This window comes from Mastigoproctus giganteus, chromosome 8 (assembly GCF_048544385.1).
Source record: "Mastigoproctus giganteus isolate SK-2022 chromosome 8, ASM4854438v1, whole genome shotgun sequence".
Classification (NCBI taxonomy): Eukaryota; Metazoa; Arthropoda; class Arachnida; order Uropygi; family Thelyphonidae; genus Mastigoproctus; species Mastigoproctus giganteus.
The window spans coordinates 183572682-183592883 of NC_143582.1; the positions used below are offsets into that span (position 1 = coordinate 183572682).

Consider the following 20202-nt stretch of genomic DNA (forward strand, 5'->3'; position numbering starts at 1 on the left):
AGTACAGACCAGGCTGAAAAAAATTCTACCCCTTGAGCCTTGCACAATCTTTCCAGGGCCGAACTGATCGACACGGCTCTCATCATATACTCCCTCCTATCGTGTCTGGGCAGAATTGCAGACACTTTCAAATTCAACCCTAATTCTCGGCTTTTGTTCAACAGTGACCTGTACTTGTTAAGTAATTCTGCCGGTCTCCTACTCTTAATATTATTAGTGCCAACGTGTACAACTATATCACCTTTTGTGCCCTTAAAAGATGATATTCGCTCTACAACGTCATCAACCTTTGCCCCTGGCAGACATACCCTGGTCCTGTTCCACCTATCCTTTTTAGAAAGCATGTTCCCCGTTTCCCTGACAATAGAGTCACCAACAACTACTAGTTCCTTCGGGACCAGCGCATTCTGCCTTGGGGGTTGTCTCTGTGTCACGTGATGCCCAAGTGCAAGCTCTGGCGTTGATGTGGGCAGCTGAGAGCTTGATGGGCCCCTCAATTTAGTTTCTTCGAGGGCATCCACCCTGTCCTTCAAGCTCTCATATAGGCCCACAAGAACGCTGAGTTGTTGCCTGATATCGATACACTTCTTGCATCGCGCACACACAAAGACATCCCCCATGGCAGTATCATGTCCCGTACCCGATTGCTCTGCAAACATCAAGCAAACAGTGCATTTTATAAGGCTGTGAGTCAGAGGACAACTGCCCCCCTCAGTTCTGCTCTGAGCCACAGCACTTCCATTAGCATGAGCCTTTTGCTTTGCTGCTCTGGTCTGAGTCATGATTCTATTAATTTATTAATTAATTATGTTATGTTATTAATTATGTTAAATATAATTAATTATATTACGTTTGTAATCTAAGTCGTTATATGTATTTATTTAAAAGTACAATTTAACTGCTAACGAAGTTCAACTAAAGCTATCTAGTACGGTATATAACTATCGTATCACAAAGGCGGGAAAGTTACGAACGATGAATCTACGGACACTTAAGTATTAATTAACTTTCAAATCTCGCTGTCTCAATTCAGAATAAACTACCGATCCTTACTAGGTCTATAAGCTACTTACAGAAATAATTCAATGTAAAAAATATTCAATCAAGCGGCTAAATATGGCTAAAGAACTTCTCGTTCAGTGGAGTTGCAAACACGTGGATACCCTTACCGATACTTTTATGCAATTACAAGGCCGAGTAAAGAATAAATACACCAAATTAATCAGAAAATCACAAAATAATGTTATACTACTAAATTTAAATCAAAAGTTTTAGAAAAACAATAATTTCAAATCAATAAATAAGAAAAATCCACTTAGCGGCTTTGAACACAACCGTCTCCTAGTGGCCTCGTCAGCAGACGAGCAATGTTTGTCCAGTTCCTCCTTGAATTTACTTAAGCTATCAACTTCCACAACGACAGATGGACGTTTGTTCCAGCAATTAACCTCTGGCTAAAGGCAAATTTCTGCACATCTATTCTTAACATGTAGATATGCATGAAGCAAATGTGTAGCTCCCCCCCCCTCCCCCGGTTAGGATGATGGGCAGATGGCCTACGACCCCCACTTGCCCATCCAAGCAGATATCATGCCATGGCTACTCGGCCAGCATGGTGTGGGATGCTGACACTGGCCAATGTGGGATAGAGCACCAGTGCAGGTGCTCCTACATAGGGATCATTTCCCTATGTTCTTTCATTTTTACCACTGGGTTGGTAGATATCTCACTTCCCCATCCACTTTCCCCCAACCTGGGTGGCACCCATCTCCCTCTTGGCCTGGTGGGTTTTCCCACTGCTAACTATCATATCCCACCCCCAGAGCAGGATGGGCATCCTGACTTGGGGTTCTGCTTCTGTCCCCCCCCCCTTTCACGCAGGCAGGTGCCTTCACTACTGCTCCCTCTCTATGCTTTACACTCCCTACTGCCCAGCCCGCTTCCTTGTGGCACTGAATGGTAAACAAGGTTTTTGCTTGTGAAAACACATGCCCCTAGGTTAAGAGGCCGGATGAACTACTCAGCAAACACAATTAACCCCACAAACACTCACTAACCTACATAAATCTGGCCTTTACAGAGTTTTGTATTCATCAAAATGCCTGATGCAGAGTTGGAGGAAACTACTGGAACCACATTACAATTAACACTATACTCCCTTCTATGGCTCTCATCACATACTCCCTTGACAGGTCACGGCTCCCTAAAGGCAAAATTAACCTCCCAGGGTTGACTGCACCTGTGGCGAGAGTGAAAACTGCGCACACATTCTATATGAATGTATAATTTATGGCATCCCCAGAACACAAATAACAGAGAGTGGGCCCCTTCCCAGGGGAGAAGAACATCTATTCATAATAGAAGAGGAAAATTATACCTTCACACAGAAAGTATTCAAAATGTGCAGAACCATCCAAAGAAGGGCAATTCAGTCCCCATCAGCTAAACAATAATCAACAGCTAAAATTGCCGATGTCTCCCACCATGATAATGATGACTTTAAAAACTGTGAGGATAGCTGTATTCAGCACCCTGACAGAAACCTGACATGACAAAACCAGATTGACCTGAGATGACCCAGGACTGACCCAGGAAACTGGATTGACCCAGGACTACCCTGCTATGTGTAAGAAATTGGAGCCCACACTAGTAAGTTAGTAGCAAGGGAATGCAATGTAGAATGAAAGAAGAATGAACAAGGGGAATGAATGAAAGAGGACAAAGAGAGAATAAATGTGCTGGCCATTGAGTGAAAGGGTGAATTGGAATGGTAAAAGAGAATAAATGTTAGTTCTGGTGAAAAAGTGACCCGGTATGAGGGAAAGAGAGAGTTGTTGTTGTTGTTATTTGGTTTTTAGGAACATTAGCAACTAAGGCCATATTGCTCCAGGGATATGCAGTGGTCATTCCCTGACCTTTCCACATCCTCCGTATTTGGTGGTCACGGGCTCGAACCTCGGTCTAATCAAGAAGCATGTGCTATGCATTGCTGCTCCTGCCCACCTGGCTACGGAGGCACAGAAAGAGAGAGAAAGTGAATGAGTGGTAATGGGAATGAGTGAAAGAGCGAATATAAGAATGTAACTGGCCGAATGAACACAAACTTAATAATAAGTCACATTAGTTTATATATACTAACAAATATTTACTAACAACACAAATTCTCTCACTGCATTCTCTCCTTAGCCTACAAAACTTGCAACTGAGCTTGCACCACAACTGAAGAATATTAATAATAAGGTGCCCAGAGAGTGCAATGCAGAATGCAAGAGTTGAAAAATGAAATGAAGCCAGAAGAATAAATGAGTGTAAATGTGTGAGAAAAAGAACACAAACCATAAATGTTACAGTTAACTATACACTAACCCTAATTTTAATCTTTAATATTCTTACTTATTTAGATTAATTATTATGTATTATTATATCAAATTGCATTAAACACCACTGCATTCCCCACAGTGTGAGAGAAAGAAGATGAATGAGTGAGTGGGGAAAAAACAGAATGAAAGTAGAGTGTAAATGTAGATATGCATGAAGCAAATGTGTCTCCCCCGCCCCTGGATAGGATGGCTAGGCCCCCTGCTCATCCAAGCAGACACCATGCCATGGCTACTCAGCTGGCATGGCCTGACTGCTGACAATGGCTGGCATGGCCTGACTGCTGACAATGGCCGGCATGGCCTGACCCCTGGCCAGTGTGAGATGAGCACCAGTGCAGGTGCTCCTACATAGGGATCATTTCCCTATGTTCTTTCATTCCTACTACCCTGGGTTGGCTGATCTCTCACTTCCCCATCCCATTCCTCCAATCTGGGTGGCAACCCCCCCCCCCTTGCCTGGAGGGTTTTTCCACTGCCACTCATCATATCCCACTCCCAGAGCAGGATGGGTATCCTGACCTGGGGTCCCTTTCTGTCCCCCTTTCACTTAGGTAGGCACTTCCACTACTGCCCTCTATCCTCCTACTGCTTTCCCACTTCCATCTTCTAACTTTCACTGTTTTTTACGTGGGCCCTCCCTGTCTTTAGCTTTGGCTGCCACACGGTTTGCTCTGCCGCTGCTTTAGACTCCCTACTGCCTGCCCTGCCTCCTTGTGGTGCTGGACGGTAAACTAGAAGTTTTTATATGAAAACACAAGCCTTTAGGCTGAGGCCGGACGAACAACACAACCCCACACTAACACTACACAAACACTCACTAACCTATATAAATCTGACCTTTACAGAGTTTTATATTCATCACCTTGCTTGATGCAGAAACCCCCGGAGCCACATTACAATTAACACTATACACTTCCTTCTATGGTGGAGTTGGGGTACCCCCAGAGCCACATCACAAATAACACTACACTCCCTTCTATAGCATCTGGGCAGAATTGCAGACACTTTCAATTTCAATTCAAACTTGAGACTTTTTCTCAACATTGATCTGTACTTGTTAATTAAATCCTCGCATCTGCTACTCTTAATATCATTAGTACCAAAGCATATAATAATATCACCATTTGTACCCATAAACAATGATAGCTGCTCTACTACATCATTAACTTTAGCCCCCTAGCAGACACATACTCTGGTCCTATTCCACCTGCCCTTTTTTTTTCACACAATATATTTCCCATTTCCCTGATAATCAAGTGACCGACCATAGCTACTTTGTGTGGGACCAAGGATCTCTGTTGCAGAGGATGTCAGTGTGTTGTCTGATGCTGGGGAATGGGTTCAAGTGTTGGGCTGGGTGGTTGAGTACTTAATGGGTCCCTCGTCCCCCTCTTTTAAGCCTTCATATAATCCCATTAGAAAGCCAAATTTGCACTTAATCTCCCATGCTCTTTACAATGAACACACAAAGGCAGCCACTATGGGTGTATCATGTCCTGCTAAAGGTATCTTCACAAAGAGGACTCAAGTAACACACATAACATAATCCTTATTTGTAGAATTGTTGTCATGCTGCAGTGAGAAAATTATCACTGTTACCATACAACAGACTTGATTTGACTGAGTAAATAAACTCTCAAAATACTTGTCTATGGTGTACAGAAAATCTTTGTGTAGTACAAATCCCCTACACTCTGTAAAGATTGAAGTGTGATCTGATTGCTGGGCCCATATTTTCATAGAAACTACAATATCTCAGTGGTACCTGACACAGTCCATAAATTCATGGGACACCTCACTCAGCAAGATTGTTAAAGCACGATTTCAGCAATACAAGATAACATAAGCCACACTTCAGGTGCAATTATAGTCAAAACTATCTCACTGTAATCCTACAAGAATAGCCTACACACTTTGGAAGAACTGACAAGCAACATATCAAATGTCACTCTTGCATTGCAGGCAATGTTTTTCTACATGCTTTGTCATACTCAGTTATAATCATGATAATAATAATTTTCAATATTTTTTGTGACAGATCAAATAATGTAAGAAAATAAAGATTTTGTTACTTGTAAATTTCATGTTCCTAACATCCTTTTACTTGAAGTTACATTTTCAGGTTCTCATTTAAAATTTGAGAAAGGGATGGGGGTAGCTTATTTTAAAAGAATTCAAGTGATAATCTCAAATTAGTTCATGGCCTTAGCAGTAACTTCAGGAGTCATTTTCTGAATCAATAAATTTCCAATTTGCTGAATGTACTAACAAGATAAGGTAATATGAACTGTATAAAGTAATTGCCACCTACCAAGGCTAGCTCAAGCATAATTATACCAAAAGACCAAACATCACTTTTAGGACCTGATGGGGCTAAAGGTGGAGGTGGATTATACTCATTTCTTCCAGGAGGATCCCCTGCAAGTACCTCTGGTGCTAAATATTTTGGAACACTGAGAAAAAAATAAATCAAAGTCAAAATAAACTGCAAATTGGATATTTAATATTTCTGCTTATAATCACAATGAACATATGAAATACAAGGTGCAATCAAAAAGTTTGATGAATGTTGCAAAAATATAATTTTATCCAATAATAAATGTTTATATTATTAATATTCTTCAATATAATCTCCTTCTGCAATGACACATCAAAGCAGAAAGAAAGATAATATTTTTATCTATTATAATGAAAGAACTCTGGACTCAGAAAAAAAGTCCATCATGAACTGAAGTTTTGAAAATGTGTCTCCAATTTACAAAGGATGAGACAAATAAGGGACCATTCGCAAATCATGTAACATGATTTCCTCACTTGTGACCCCACCCCGCAACAGCACTTCATAACAAGAGCTTTTATATTACCCAGTTTGAAACTGATTCCTGACTATAACCTATGAGTTTAACTTCTGTGGTAGTTAAAATTATGAAGTCCGTGATTGAGGATGCCATGGGATCATCGAAAAGGAACCAAATTATACAGCAAACAGAGTATGGGATTGTTAAAGGGAAATCATATCTAATTAGTCTGAAAATCTAAGGTCCTTACAAAAGAAATGGATGCAGAGTAATTCTAACAGTCTATTTTGACCTTAGTGACACTTGTAGGTATTTTGAATAACTGCACCATGGTTATGAATGGGAGACCAACAAGATTCAGTACTCAGTCCTTTATTGTGCCAATACAAACTAATGATGTAAAGAAATTTTCAAATTTATAAAAATAAAAAAGTGATTTTTATTGATTTGGCTACATCTTGCAGAACACAGTTGCCTACAGGCATTAATACTGATAAATGAAATGCATGTTGCCTCTACTTGGTCAAGTAGAGGCAACCAATTCATGCATTAAGAATGTGCAGATAAAGGAACCACTTGGTGGCAGTGATCAGTGTATTGATGTGGGATTTACTTAAAGATGTAACTACCATCAGGAGTAAAGGGAAAGGTTTTTACTTTCGTAAAGGTGACTACAGTGGTCTCAGACAGTTTTTAAATTCTATACAGTGGGACCAACTGATGATGTTACCAACAGCAAATTGTAAATGAGAAGCATTCAAGGAATTAATCTTGGAAGCTACTTTAATTTAATTAATCTTGGAGGCTTTTCATACCAACTAAGAAATACTGTTCAAGGTTTAGGCCTAAATGGATGTCAGCTGAACTAATGAGACTTGTGGCAGAGAAGAAAAATGCATGGGCATATAAAGTATCAGGTGACACAGAAGCTTATAGTAGATAGCTCTGTAATCAAGTCACAAAGGAGGTTAGGCAAGTGAAGGCAGACTTTGAGAAATCTTTGGCTAAGGATGGAAAGAAAAACAGCCAAGACTTCTTTACTTATGTAAACTCTAGAAGGAAGGGGATAAATCAGATTGGTCCACTTGATATCGATGGTTTGACTGTTGATGATCCTGCTCAGGTAACTAACAAACTGAATGTGTATTTTGCATCTACATTCACACATGAGGAGTTATTTAAGGAGGGGAATGCCAAAAGTTCATCAAACTCTAACAAGAAGCTAAAGGATTTTTAATAACTAAGAGCAAAGTGGAGGCTAAAATGGTTCGAGTTAAACATAAGAAAAGCACCTGGGGTAAATGAAATCTATCCAATTATATTAAATGAGGCAGCAAAAGAAGTAAGTAAACCCTTAACCATAATTATGAGAATATCCTTGGATTCAGGGGAGGTCGCCACAGACTGGAGATCTTGGATTTCAGGAATCCCAGTAATCCCAACCTGTTAAAGCTTATACAGTAATCTATATACAACGTGATGGATATACGGCACTGAGGAAACTGATTAAAAGGCTTTACTTTTTTTGACCTACCCTTGTACAGACATTTTGAAATTCATCTTAAATTTTAACAAAATAAATTTTGAAAAATGAAAAACATTTCACTACAATTAAAAATTCCAGAAAGATTGTTTACCCGATTGGAAATGATATACAAGTGCCCCCTTCTGTCATGTGATAAAGTCCATAATTGGTCAGCTTTACGTGATCCTAAAAACAAAGAACAAATATTAATACAGTTTTTCAGAAAAATAAAAAATGTTGCAAGTCAGATTGTTTGCACTTTATCATAAAAATAGCAAATTTGCAAAACACAATTGAAAATCTGTTATAAACAGTAAATTATAATGTCACATTATCGTGAAATATAAATTCAAACCAATTGCTATAAAGAGGTATGAGTGTAAACATCATTACTTTTTATTGCACAAATGGAGCATAATCAAAAATGTCTACAGGAACATCACTAAAATAATATCTAGACTGAAATTCAAAGAATGAAATAGTACACTATTTTAAAACCCCATAAACATAATTTTCATTTCTGATCCCTTCTATAAATGAATTACCTTGGGCATATCCCTCTATGCAAGTTCTAAAAGCAGAATCGTAATCTTCTGGAAATGACCACAACATAAGCAGGGGTCGAGCTGTGCTGACTGCCCCACACAGAGGAATAGCCAACCATTCATAACACCATGTAACACTAGGTAATTGATGGAGCAATATATCACTACTTTGATTAACTGAAGCTGGAAGCGAAGAAAATCATGTTTGATCTTCAGAGAAAAGGTGTAACAATAGCTTTTTGAACTACTTTGAAAGAAAGTTTACATGGCATTATCCAGCCAACTTATGTGAGAAAAATTTAAGGTGAAAAGTTAAATGATAAATTTGACAGTGTACACAGCCTAGCTGAAGACTCAAAAAAATAAATCAATAAAATTAAGTAGAAATGTGCTAATAATAAATTGACAGCTAAGTTGGAAAATCCTAAGCTCATCTTGTAAACTCTAATATGCATATTTAAACATGGACATAATACAGTTTACACTTCAATTCACTTCCATTTCAATTGAGGATGCACAAGCAAAAGCTATATGTATAATTATTGGCAGTAATTTTTATTTTCAGTATTAATTTGACAAATTGGTATATTCACTGGTTAAATCCTTGTTACCTTAATGAGTAATACAGCAGAACGTAGATTATCCACACTAATTGGGACCAGGGTGGTTCGGTTAATCAAATAGTTCAGATAATTAAACATAAATGAGAATACCCAGTTTATATGAAACAAAGTGTAATTAGGCCTACAATTAAATTATTGTATGCAAGGTTATTACTACTTTATTTTGAAATAGGAAGTATAATAAAAAATAATTGATTTAGGAAATGGTTTATAAATAATAACCATAATGCTTTGAAGAAATAATGTATATTATATTTATTTTGAACTTACCGAATTTTCATGGTTTTTCATGGTTTCAACTAAAAATCACTTTTTTCACCATAAACAGAAATAATTGCACACAAATAAGAGTATAATGAATCTTGGGAAGGTTTACTTTTTTAAAATACGTAATCCTGAATTTTTCTTTGAACCAGGCAAAAGTCTTTTTTTAGCTGCAGGGTCTCTCATCCTCTCTAATAGCAGTATCTCCACAGAACTGCATTCAGATTGTTCCTCACAACATGCCATTGCAGTTTCTAAAGCAGTGAAAGTCTCCACAGGAGTGGGCCCACTTCCTCTCTCTCATCAAAATCACCTTGGTTAAAGTCAGCACATTCTTCATCCTGGACTAATGAATGATTTATTTTTCAGTTAAAATATGATAAACAGGATCAACAGCATTATTGTTTAACCATGATTAAACAATGTTGCATCATCTTGCCCACACTTGGAAACCCCAGGAATTCCTTGAAATGAAGTAACAATCCCACCTACATCCTCATTCAAATTTTGCACATGTGTGACCGTCTCTTCAGCAGTACCCCAAAGTTTATGCCATGCCTTTTTCAGATTTCCCTCTGACAACATTTCCAAGCATCTGCTAACATGCAGCAACAATCTTTAATATTGAGCTTCTTTGAAAGCTCAACCACGTTTTCTTCATCTCCCTCTGGTAACAGCAAATAATGCAAGACTTGTTTTTTGTACATCTTTTTCAGTTTTTCTATAACACCTTAATTCATTGGCTGCAGCAAGGTTGTAACATTTGGCGGTAAAAACCTGACAATGAAGTTCTCATCAATTGAATTCAATTTTTCAAGAGGAGGATGGGATGGTGCATTATCGATAATAAGCAAAACTTTACCAGCTTTACCCTCATTTTCTCTATTCCTCTTCACACTTGGAATAAAATCTTGGCTAAACCAATCCAAAAAAAATGTTGGAATTCATCCAAGCATTTTTCTGTGCTTTATATCATACTGGTAGGCAAGTTACACCTTTAAAGCATCTTGGATTCTTGCATTTTCCAATCGCCAGCATTGGTAAGGTAAAACATGCTGTCCACTTGCATTTGCCCACAACATAACTGTAACGTACTGTTTGTTAGCTTTGAAACCAGGAGCAGCCATTTTGCATTGCAATGAAAGTGATTTAAGAGGGAGTGACTTCCAATTAAGACCAGTTTTATCTGTATTGTAAACAGTCATCCTTGGGAAAATTTTCTTCCTCCACCATTTTCAGAAAAGACTTTAAAAGCTTTTTAACTCCTGCATTTATAAGATTTTTAACTTCCTGTAATGACAAATTAGGTCTATTTCTATGTATACTGCATATAACTTCAAATAAATAATCAGAAACGAATGCATTAAGCAGCAGGAGTAATATTTCTATGTATACTGCATATAACTTCAAATAAATAATCAGAAACGAATGCATTAAGTAGCAGGAGTAATATTTCAGCATTGAAATATTCACATTGAAATACATCGAAACCAGTGCACTAAAAGTAGATACCGTAATGTTGGGTGGGGCAACGGTGGTTCAGATAATTGACAGTTCGGATAATTGACGTCCAGATAATCGACGTTCTACTGTATTTTTATTTTCATTTATATACAAGATGAGAATGGGATCTTCCCGTTTGGCATTGATTTTATTATTAGTATTGTTGTCCATGCTTAAGGTGCATGTCTTAAATAAATACAAACAAAAAAAAAAGTATTTATCATCACAGGAAAAGTATCAAAAACCAACAACAAAGAAAGGATAATATTAGTTAGAGATTTTAAATAATAGGGTTAGAAATGACAATTATGCTTACAGAGAATTTTTAAGAGTATTAGTATTATAAAAACTAAATGATGCAAGGAAGCAGACTTTTTCTGCATCTGCCAGAAAAAATAAAAAAATTTTCTATCATTCTTATCTCCCTCATCACCAAAAAGTAGTCATTCAATTCTGCTTTGAACTTATTCAAAGTTCAAAGCAGAATTCTTATTCCTGGTTGTCTTGTATAAAATATTAAAGTGAAGGTTAAATGAGGCCAACAGTCGAAATGAGAGACTTTCGTATAGACGTCTTCGGTTGGCAATGATAGATGTAAGGAGAATTATGTATTTAAAGAGTCCTGATTTTCCTTGATGCATTGCAAAACATGTGGGAACCTCACATGTGACAGGTTCCAGGCCGGTGAAAGATTTGTCAGAAGTTTTGTCTTCAAAACATTAATATTAGTATAGTGGTGACACCATTCTATAACAAGTGCTTCATATAGAAAGATTTTAGATAGAAAGTAATTGGATTTTAAAGTAATAATAGGAACGGCTGAATCGATCAGAGGGTTGTGGTTATGGAGGTTAACGTGTTGAGTGAGTTCAGTGTTGGCGTGATCAGTTTTGAAACTATTATAGTGGTAGTATGTGCGTGCATTAGGAGTCTTTATTGTACCATATTTTGTGGATGTGCTTCCGCTATAGAATGCGTTGCATCCTATATCGGAAGCACATCCACATGTCAACCCATGCATGGTCTGAATTTGTTGATCTTAATAATATACATATAAATGCAACTCTAAACACTATGACAGAAAGACACTCAAAAAAATGGAACACACTTACACAAAAAACATACACCCCTAAACAACAGTCTATCACCAATATTTCATCACAACAAATTACCCCAGCTGAATTATCCAGACTTGAATATGGGTTCAATTTTGCAATAAACAAACAACATTATCCCATTAAAGAATGCATCGTTAAGTTACAAACAAAATTAAATAACCACCCGGAAAAATGGCGAATCATAGATGAGACCAACAACCTTATCAATTCCCGACTAGTATCACAACCTAATATGACAAAGCAACAACTATTAAATATACAAAAATTATAGAAAAACTCTAATTTTATTATACAGAAAGCTGATAAAGGTGATATTATTGCCATTTTAGACAAAAACACATACATCAATGAAACGCAACTCGTTCTTTCTGACAAGGACACTTACAAAATTGACAGCACATATAACATTTCCAGATCAAAACATAAACTGGACCTTATTTTAAGGAGACTAAAATCAAACAAGGAAATTAATCTCCACACTCTACAACAAATTGGCATCTGTAGTAATATCCTTCCTCACATGTTCAGTATCGTAAAATTACATAAACCCAACCACCCCTTACGACCAATTGTTTCCTCCAGCAAACCTACCTTCACCAATCTTTCCACCTTTTTGGTAAAAATTATATCACCCCTCACAAGATTCTCAAAATTTAGAGTTTGCAATGCCAACCAGGCTTCTGAACGCATAAACTCCACTACAATTTCTGAAGGGCATATACTAACCTCTTTTGATGTCGTTTCCCTATACACTAATGTACAATTAGATTTCGCATTAAATTCTTTACGAGAACTCCTAGCAACTGATGATACTTGAATCAAATGCACTTCCCTTTGTATAAACAGCATTTTAGAACTTACCTCGACTTTACTTGATGCCAGACATTTCAGATTTCGAGACCGAACAAATAATTGGTCTTCCTAGGACTAGGAATCTCTGGTCCCTTATCCGAAATCTGTTTAGCCACCATTGAGAATCAAGTACTTCAATCGTTTCCCACAGATATTAAACTCTACACGCACTATGCTGATAATGTTGTTGTTGTTGTTTGGTTTTTAGGAGCATTAGCAACTAAGGCCATATTGCTCCGGGGATATGCGGTGGTCATTCCCTGACCTTTCCACATCCTCTGCATTTGGTGGTCACGAGCTCAAACCCCGGTCTAATCAAGAAGCATGTGCTACACACTGCTGCTCCTGCCCACTTGGCTACGGAGGCACCTGCTGATGATGTATTGTTAATGAGAGATAAATCTTCCATTGACAATCTATTTGTTAAGTCCAACGCTATTCACGACAGGCTTAAATACACTCTTGAAATAGAAAAAGACAATAAAAATAATTTCCTTAACCGTATCCCCGTCCGTTGGGGTAAGTACCAGACCCAACTGGGTTTAGCAAGTTAATTCTATAATTTTTACTCTAATTACAGGGCTGAAACTCGCTATAGTTGGAGCCAGAACTGTTTTCTTGAATTTCCCCACTTAAATTTTCAAAACCTTCTATTGAATTTCACACAAATGACAAAAATGTGACATCAAGTATGCAATTTTTTAGGCCTTTTCAATTAATTTTTTTACCCCTGCCCTAACCAGCCTAGAGCTTATGAAACCCGACACTTGATTCGTTTCTTGGTGTAAAGCGCGCGAATTTCTTTTTACGGAGAGGAGCAGTTCTGATAAACAACTCCGCCTGAATACGAGCGAAGCGTGGGAAGTATATATCAAGTCACCCGTACAGCTACATCGAGACGGTAAGGGAGAAGTGTAAATAAACAAAAGACGAACAGGAGCTGCTGTTTTTGACATAAGAAGCAATAAAGCCATACAGTACCAATAACAGTTTATGGAAGGTGAACAGATCGTATATCCTATCTTCAACGTGTATTGCTCCTACGAACAGAAGATCAAGGAAATTCATCTGTTGGAAACGGGAAAAACTGGTGTAAAACTGATAACACTGCAATGCGCATTTGATAAAAAAAAAAAAAGTTTGCTTTATTGTAATTGTTTTTAGTAAACAATATCAGAACAGCAGTTTCCTGGGTTTGATCTTCTAACCAAATTTCGAGAAAATATTTCTATTTATAGCTGTGTTATAAACTCAAAACTGGTGCATCAAAAGAAAGAAAAAAAAATCATCCGCTATGAATTTCTTTCTTGAAATGTGTATTGTTCACATAACTGCAATATTTGTAACAATACAAAGCTAACAGATTACAACTAACAGCTGCTCAAAAAGTATCGTTAGAAGATATTTGCTTGTTACGCTTTGATGTCATCGCAAAGAGAGAAATTCTGTTTTAGCTCAGAAGCCAAATAAATTCACTATCCACAGTCATAATGATGTTCTGAACTGCAATAAACAGATAAACTCCGCTGACAAATAGACTTACTTCCCATCACTTTTATTGTTTTACTGTGGTTTTTGGCAGATGAGTCGGTGACTGCTAAATGCAGTGCGGTTTCTTGTATTCTCTCTCTCTCTCTCTCTCTCTATTTCGGGATCTCTGACCGTGTGGTCATCACGGAATATAAACAGAAAATTTGTTTGTCGGAATGCTGCCCATCAATTATCAACTCTTTTACCGACCTTCTAATGTATGTTGTGTTCAAATAATCCACTTTGCGAAATTCAAAAGTGCTACATCAATTAGGAGCAAAAACAGTTTCCCCCAACATAATGAATTACTTTATAGGTATAATAATGATTTTACTGACTGGAAGAAAGTGTCCAGAATAAAACAATTGTACAAGGCGAAAACATGCGGTCACTCAAAGGATAAGCAATACAACGATGTTTGAAATTTATAATGCAGTTCACTAGCTAATATTTCCAGAGGAATTATTCTGGATTTTTTATCAAATGAGCACCAGACCAAAATCGGACTAATAAGTAATTCCGCATCCTAGGATGAACTGACTAATTAGAACTCCAGCATCTGTGATGAAATGTCGTGCACGATATTGTTCGCTACAACAATAACGTAAAGCAACAAAGCAAAACATTGTAACAGAGCAATAATGTGAAATATTGTTAGAAAGTAAAAATGCTAAATACTGTTCCCTAAAACAATAGTACAGCAAAGTGTTTTTCTTTTTTTTTTCGTTTCTACTGTGGCTTTCAGTTGAATTTTCTTGATTTTGTGTCAGTAGACAGAATATGTATTGTAATTTCTTCGATATGTATTGAAGAAATTTACAATATGTAAATTATTACAATATGTATTGAAATACATATTGAAGAAAGGAAATACGATAGTAAAATACACATTGGAAATAAAAAAATATTTCTGTGTTTAAACAATTTGGGAAAATTGTTTGAACACAGGAATATTTTTTTTTGTAATTGTATTTTGTAATTTTTTAAAATCAAATGTGATTGTATTCAAACAATTTGGGAAAATTGTTTGAATACAATTACATTTGGGAAAATTACAACAAAAAGACTGATTTTACCCGAAGACATCAGATCAGTCCAAAGTAACTGTGTAGTCATTTGCATTCAAGTGATGTTTGAAGTGTATAATCCAGCTTCCAATATATTTATGGCTAGTATATCCAATTGACGAAAAGGGGATTGAATGCCATCCATTGTCCCTTCTAAGCTGAAATTATTCCCCTTTGGGAATATTGCAAATACTGATATCTGTCGAACAGAAGACAGTTTATGTTCCCCTACTGTAACGAATTACTTGCGGTAACATGAAGAGTAACTTCCTCTTTGATTTTACTGCAAGAAACTCTGAGAACAAAACATCTGTTCTAACTGCATACACTTATTGTTACTGTCCTGACATTGTTTCTAGATGACAATACTTTCCATGCAAAAAAGATTACTGTACTTTGGTTTGATATTACGGTAAGATTTTGATCTCCCCTACTGTAACAAATTACTGGCGGTAACATGAAGGGTAACTTCCTCTTTGATTCTACTGCAACGGACTCTCAGAAAAAAACACCTGTTCTAACTGCATAGGCTTATTGTTACTGTCCTGACATTGTTTCTAGATGACAATACTTTCCATGCAATAAAGGATTACTGTACTATAGTTTGATCTTACTGTAAGGTTAGAATGAAACACTTCCCAATATTTCCAGAGAGATTATTGACTACTATTTGCTGAATTTACCGCAAAGAAGTTTTCACAATTATACATATGCAGAAGGCGAAAACACATACTCCACCCAAACAAATTATTTTCACTACAAGAAAGAGTTGGGGGGGGCTCAATGGATTTTCCACATTTCTTGCTTCTGCGCAACGCGAGATCTTCAATTTAAGTAGTGACAACCGTTGATATTTCACATTTAGATTTCAGACTTATTTTCATATTTAGATTTCAGATTTACCTTAGAAAATGCATAGGAGTTACTAGGAAGGGAATTATGAAGAAAGGGCAGCTGATGAGTAGTCATCATCAGAAGATGATAGCTCCTTCTGTGAGGAAATGGACCATCGGAGTAGCACGGAGACAAGCGATGGCAGTGACAGCGACTGGGAGCAGCTGGAGGAGGATGTATATATCGGGAAGGATAAAAGCACGGTGTGGAGGAAAGTTGCCCCTCGTCTAAATATTCGCGCAGCTCGAGGTAACATTATTCATTTACCAGGTGTGAAGGCTGCAGGTAAGTCCGCCAAATCACCAATTGATTGTTTTTTATTATTTTTCGATAATGAAATGATAACCCATATAGTGAAACATACTAACGAATATGCTGATAAAATATTAGAAAAGAATAGCGAAAGCTTAAAAAGCGGTACTCACCTTGAAATTAATCTGCGATGGTTTACTTAGGTAGCGTGGTTAGTGTTTACATTGAATTGTTAAATTGAAAAATTAAAAGGGAGGGAAGTAAGTAAAAGTTGACTGAGTTAAATGGGCGCAAGGAAACAGAAGTGTACACATCCAATCCTTGGTTGTCATCGAAATAATAAAAAAAAAAAAAAAAAAAAAGAAGAAGAAGAATTAAAAACTATGTAAGTGAATCCGGTGAAGCCAATAGTCTTTACGAGGACTTTCGTTAGTTAAAGAACGTCTTCAGTTGGCAATGTGTGGGGAGAGAACGCGTATGGTATTTTAAGAATAAAAAATTATACTCTCATGATGCCTTTTTTGACATGTGGGAACTTTAATCTCGAGAGGTTCCAAATTGGGGAAAGATTGAAGGGGAGTTTAGAATTTAGAATTTCGAGGTTAGAGTGGTGCTTGTACCATTCAATAACTAGAGCTTCATATTGAAGTATTCTGTAGCTGGATTTTAGTTTAATGATGGAAATGGCAGAATCGATGAGCGGGTTGTGGTTGTGAGTCTGGGCATGAGTTGTAAGTTCTGTGACAGATTGGTTAGACGTGAGACTATGGAAATGGTAGTATGCACGGGTGTTGGATGTTTTTGATGAGCCAAATTTGGTAGTGGTACTTCCGATATAACATGTGTTGCAGTTTGGTTGACAATTAATGAGGTATATAATATTATTAAGGTCGTTTGTAGAATATTTGTATGTGTCTTTATAGGTGCTGAAGAAGGATCCTAATTTGTTGTAGGTGGAAAAAACAAGGGAGATATCAGTGTTGTTAAATAGTCTCACGTCTAACCAATCTGTCACAGAACTTACAACTCATGCCCAGACTCACAACCACAACCCGCTCATCGATTCTGCCATTTCCATCATTAAACTAAAATCCAGCTACAGAATACTTCAATATGAAGCTCTAGTTATTGAATGGTACAAGCACCACTCTAACCTCGAAATTCTAAATTCTAAACTCCCCTTCAATCTTTCCCCAATTTGGAACCTCTCGAGATTAAAGTTCCCACATGTCAAAAAAGGCATCACGAGAGTATAATTTTTTATTCTTAAAATACCATACGCGTTCTCTCCCCACACATTGCCAACTGAAGACGTTCTTTAACTAACGAAAGTCCTCGTAAAGACTATTGGCTTCACCGGATTCACTTACATAGTTTTTAATTATTCTTCTTTTTTTTTTTTTTTTTTTTATTATTTCGATGACAACCAAGGATTGGATGTGTACACTTCTGTTTCCTTGCGCCCATTTAACTCAGTCAACTTTTACTTACTTCCCTCCCTTTTAATTTTTCAATTTAACAATTCAACGTAAACACTAACCACGCTACCTAAGTTTTTTTTTTTTTATTATTTCAATGACAACCAAGGATTGGATGTGTACACTTCTGTTTCCTTGCACCCATTTAACTCAGTCAACTTTTACTTACTTCCCTCCCTTTTAATTTTTCAATTTAACAATTCAACGTAAACACTAACCACGCTACCTAAGTAAACCATCGCAGATTAATTTCAAGGTGAGTACCGCTTTTTAAGCTTTCGCTATTCTTTTCTAGTCTATTAACACGGTACTTGAAGATTTCTAAAAATTTCGTATTGGCTGATAAAATATCTAATTTTTCGTTGGCCAAGGATGCTAGAAGAACAGATAACGATGAAATGAGAGCTTTGATAGGTATTTTAATATTGTCAGCAATGTCTGGGCTAGCAGGGATAAACGCAGAACATATGTGGCATAAAGATGGACTTGGTCCGGAATTGCTATCATCGGTTATGACCTATAAGAGGTTTTCATTACTCCTTCGGGTTATGCGATTCGATAGCAAGAGTGATAGACACATTAGAAAAGAATCGGACCGACTTGCAGCATTTCGTGAAATTTTTTTCATGTTTTTGGAGAGATGCCAAAGATTTTACTCACTTTTGGAATATGTAACTGTAGATGAACAATTAGTGCCATTCAGGGGTAGATGCTCATTCCTTCAATACATCCCAAGTAAACCAGCAAAATATGGACTGAAAATATTTACATTAGCCGATGCTAAGATGTGTTTCACGTTCAATATGGAAGTTTATGTGAGGAGACAGCCTCCTGGGCCATATGCCCTGTCAAATTCGCACCTCGAAGTGGTGATGCGGCTTGTTCGCCCAATTGAAGGAACCAACCATAATTTGACCACAGACAATTGGTTCTCCAGTGTGCCTCTGGCTTCTAAATAAAATAGTCTACAAATGTGTGTGTGTGTCGCTACTACAACTTTTTCAGCAGGTCACTTCTTATGAGACATTCTTTCAGAAGTGGGGTGTTTCTTGCAAGTTAGTTTGAGCAACATAATGCAGAAGGCCTTAGTTTTATTCTATCTTCCTGGTGCACTTGTACATATGACAAAGTAGATTTAGTTTATATTTAGAATTCAGCATCGCTTTTCATTATTCAAGCAGATAAGTTCAGATTTTTTTTTTATTTTAATTAATTTAGAAATTAGCTTGATACAGCTTCTTCATATTCATTTAGGGATTACACTATTACAGATATATATATTCATTTAGGAATAAGACTAATACGAGAAAAAAACATTACTCTTTTTACGAGAAAAAAACATTACTCTTTTTACGAGAAAAAAACATTACTCTTTTTACGAGAAAAAAACATTACTCTTGTTGGCACACTAAGAAAAAATAAACGTGAGCTACCAGCTGAATTGGTCAATGTGAAGGAACGCGAGCTGATTAGTAGTTTGTTCGCATTCCAAGATCAGACCACAGTTGTGTCCTATGTACCAAAAAAAAACAGAAATGTGATCCTAATATCGACTAAGCACCACGACGATACTATAGATCCTGACAGTGGCGACAAAAGAAAGATGGAAATTATTACGTTTTATAATATGACCAAAGGTGGAGTTGATGTCTTGGATGAAATGTGTGGAACGTATACTACTTATCGGAAAACCAGAAGGTGGCCAATGGTACTTTTCCACAGGATTTTGAACATTGCTGGAATAAATGCCTTGGCTATTTTCCGTAGCAATAATCCAGAAGTGAGACTCCCTCGAAGCGAGTTTCTCGCAGAGATTGGAAAAAGTTTAGTGAATCCACAGCTCCGTAAAAGAGCGGCCACGGTAACTCTTCCAAAATATCTTCGTGCGAAAGCAGCGAAATATGCTTGTATTCCACCAGAAGAAATTCCTGGACCTTCCCAACAGTGTCCACCTAAGCCAGGTAGACGTTACAAGTGTCCCAGGAAGAAAGATCGTAAAACAAAGAAATTCTGCGAAGCATGTTTAGAACGAGTTTGTAAGGAGCACTCGAAGACTGTCTGTGAATTATGTTTTGGGAAGATACCTAAAGAAAATGTTCAAAGTAGTGACAGTGATGACTAAAAATACACATGTTGGTAAAAAAGCCAACTATATCAAGTTGGCTTTTTTTATTTAGCTAAACTACTTTATATTAGCATACATAATTTATATGTATATTTATATACACAAATGTAGCAAAAATTATGTATGCTAATATAAAACAGTACAGCTAAATAAAATAGTCTACAAATGTGTGTGTGTGTGTCGCTACTACAACTTTTTCAGCAGGTCACTTCTTATGAGACATTCTTTCAGAAGTGGGGTGTTTCTTG

General features: G+C 37.0%; 1 protein-coding gene across 7 annotated transcripts in view; it reads right to left on the minus strand.

Annotated features, from left to right (window-relative positions):
* Window positions 1-20202, minus strand: part of LOC150082055 (TBC domain-containing protein kinase-like protein) — a 311436-nt gene that overhangs the window by 193293 nt on the left and 97941 nt on the right. For all 7 annotated transcript variants that reach the window (XM_090379947.1, XM_090379944.1, XM_090379948.1 and 4 more), the window contains 2 exons: window positions 7816-7889; window positions 5692-5833 (listed from right to left, as the gene is read on the minus strand). In XM_090379947.1, the coding sequence (XP_090236073.1) occupies window positions 5692-5833; window positions 7816-7889 (216 nt within the window). The remainder of the gene's footprint in view (window positions 1-5691; window positions 5834-7815; window positions 7890-20202) is intronic.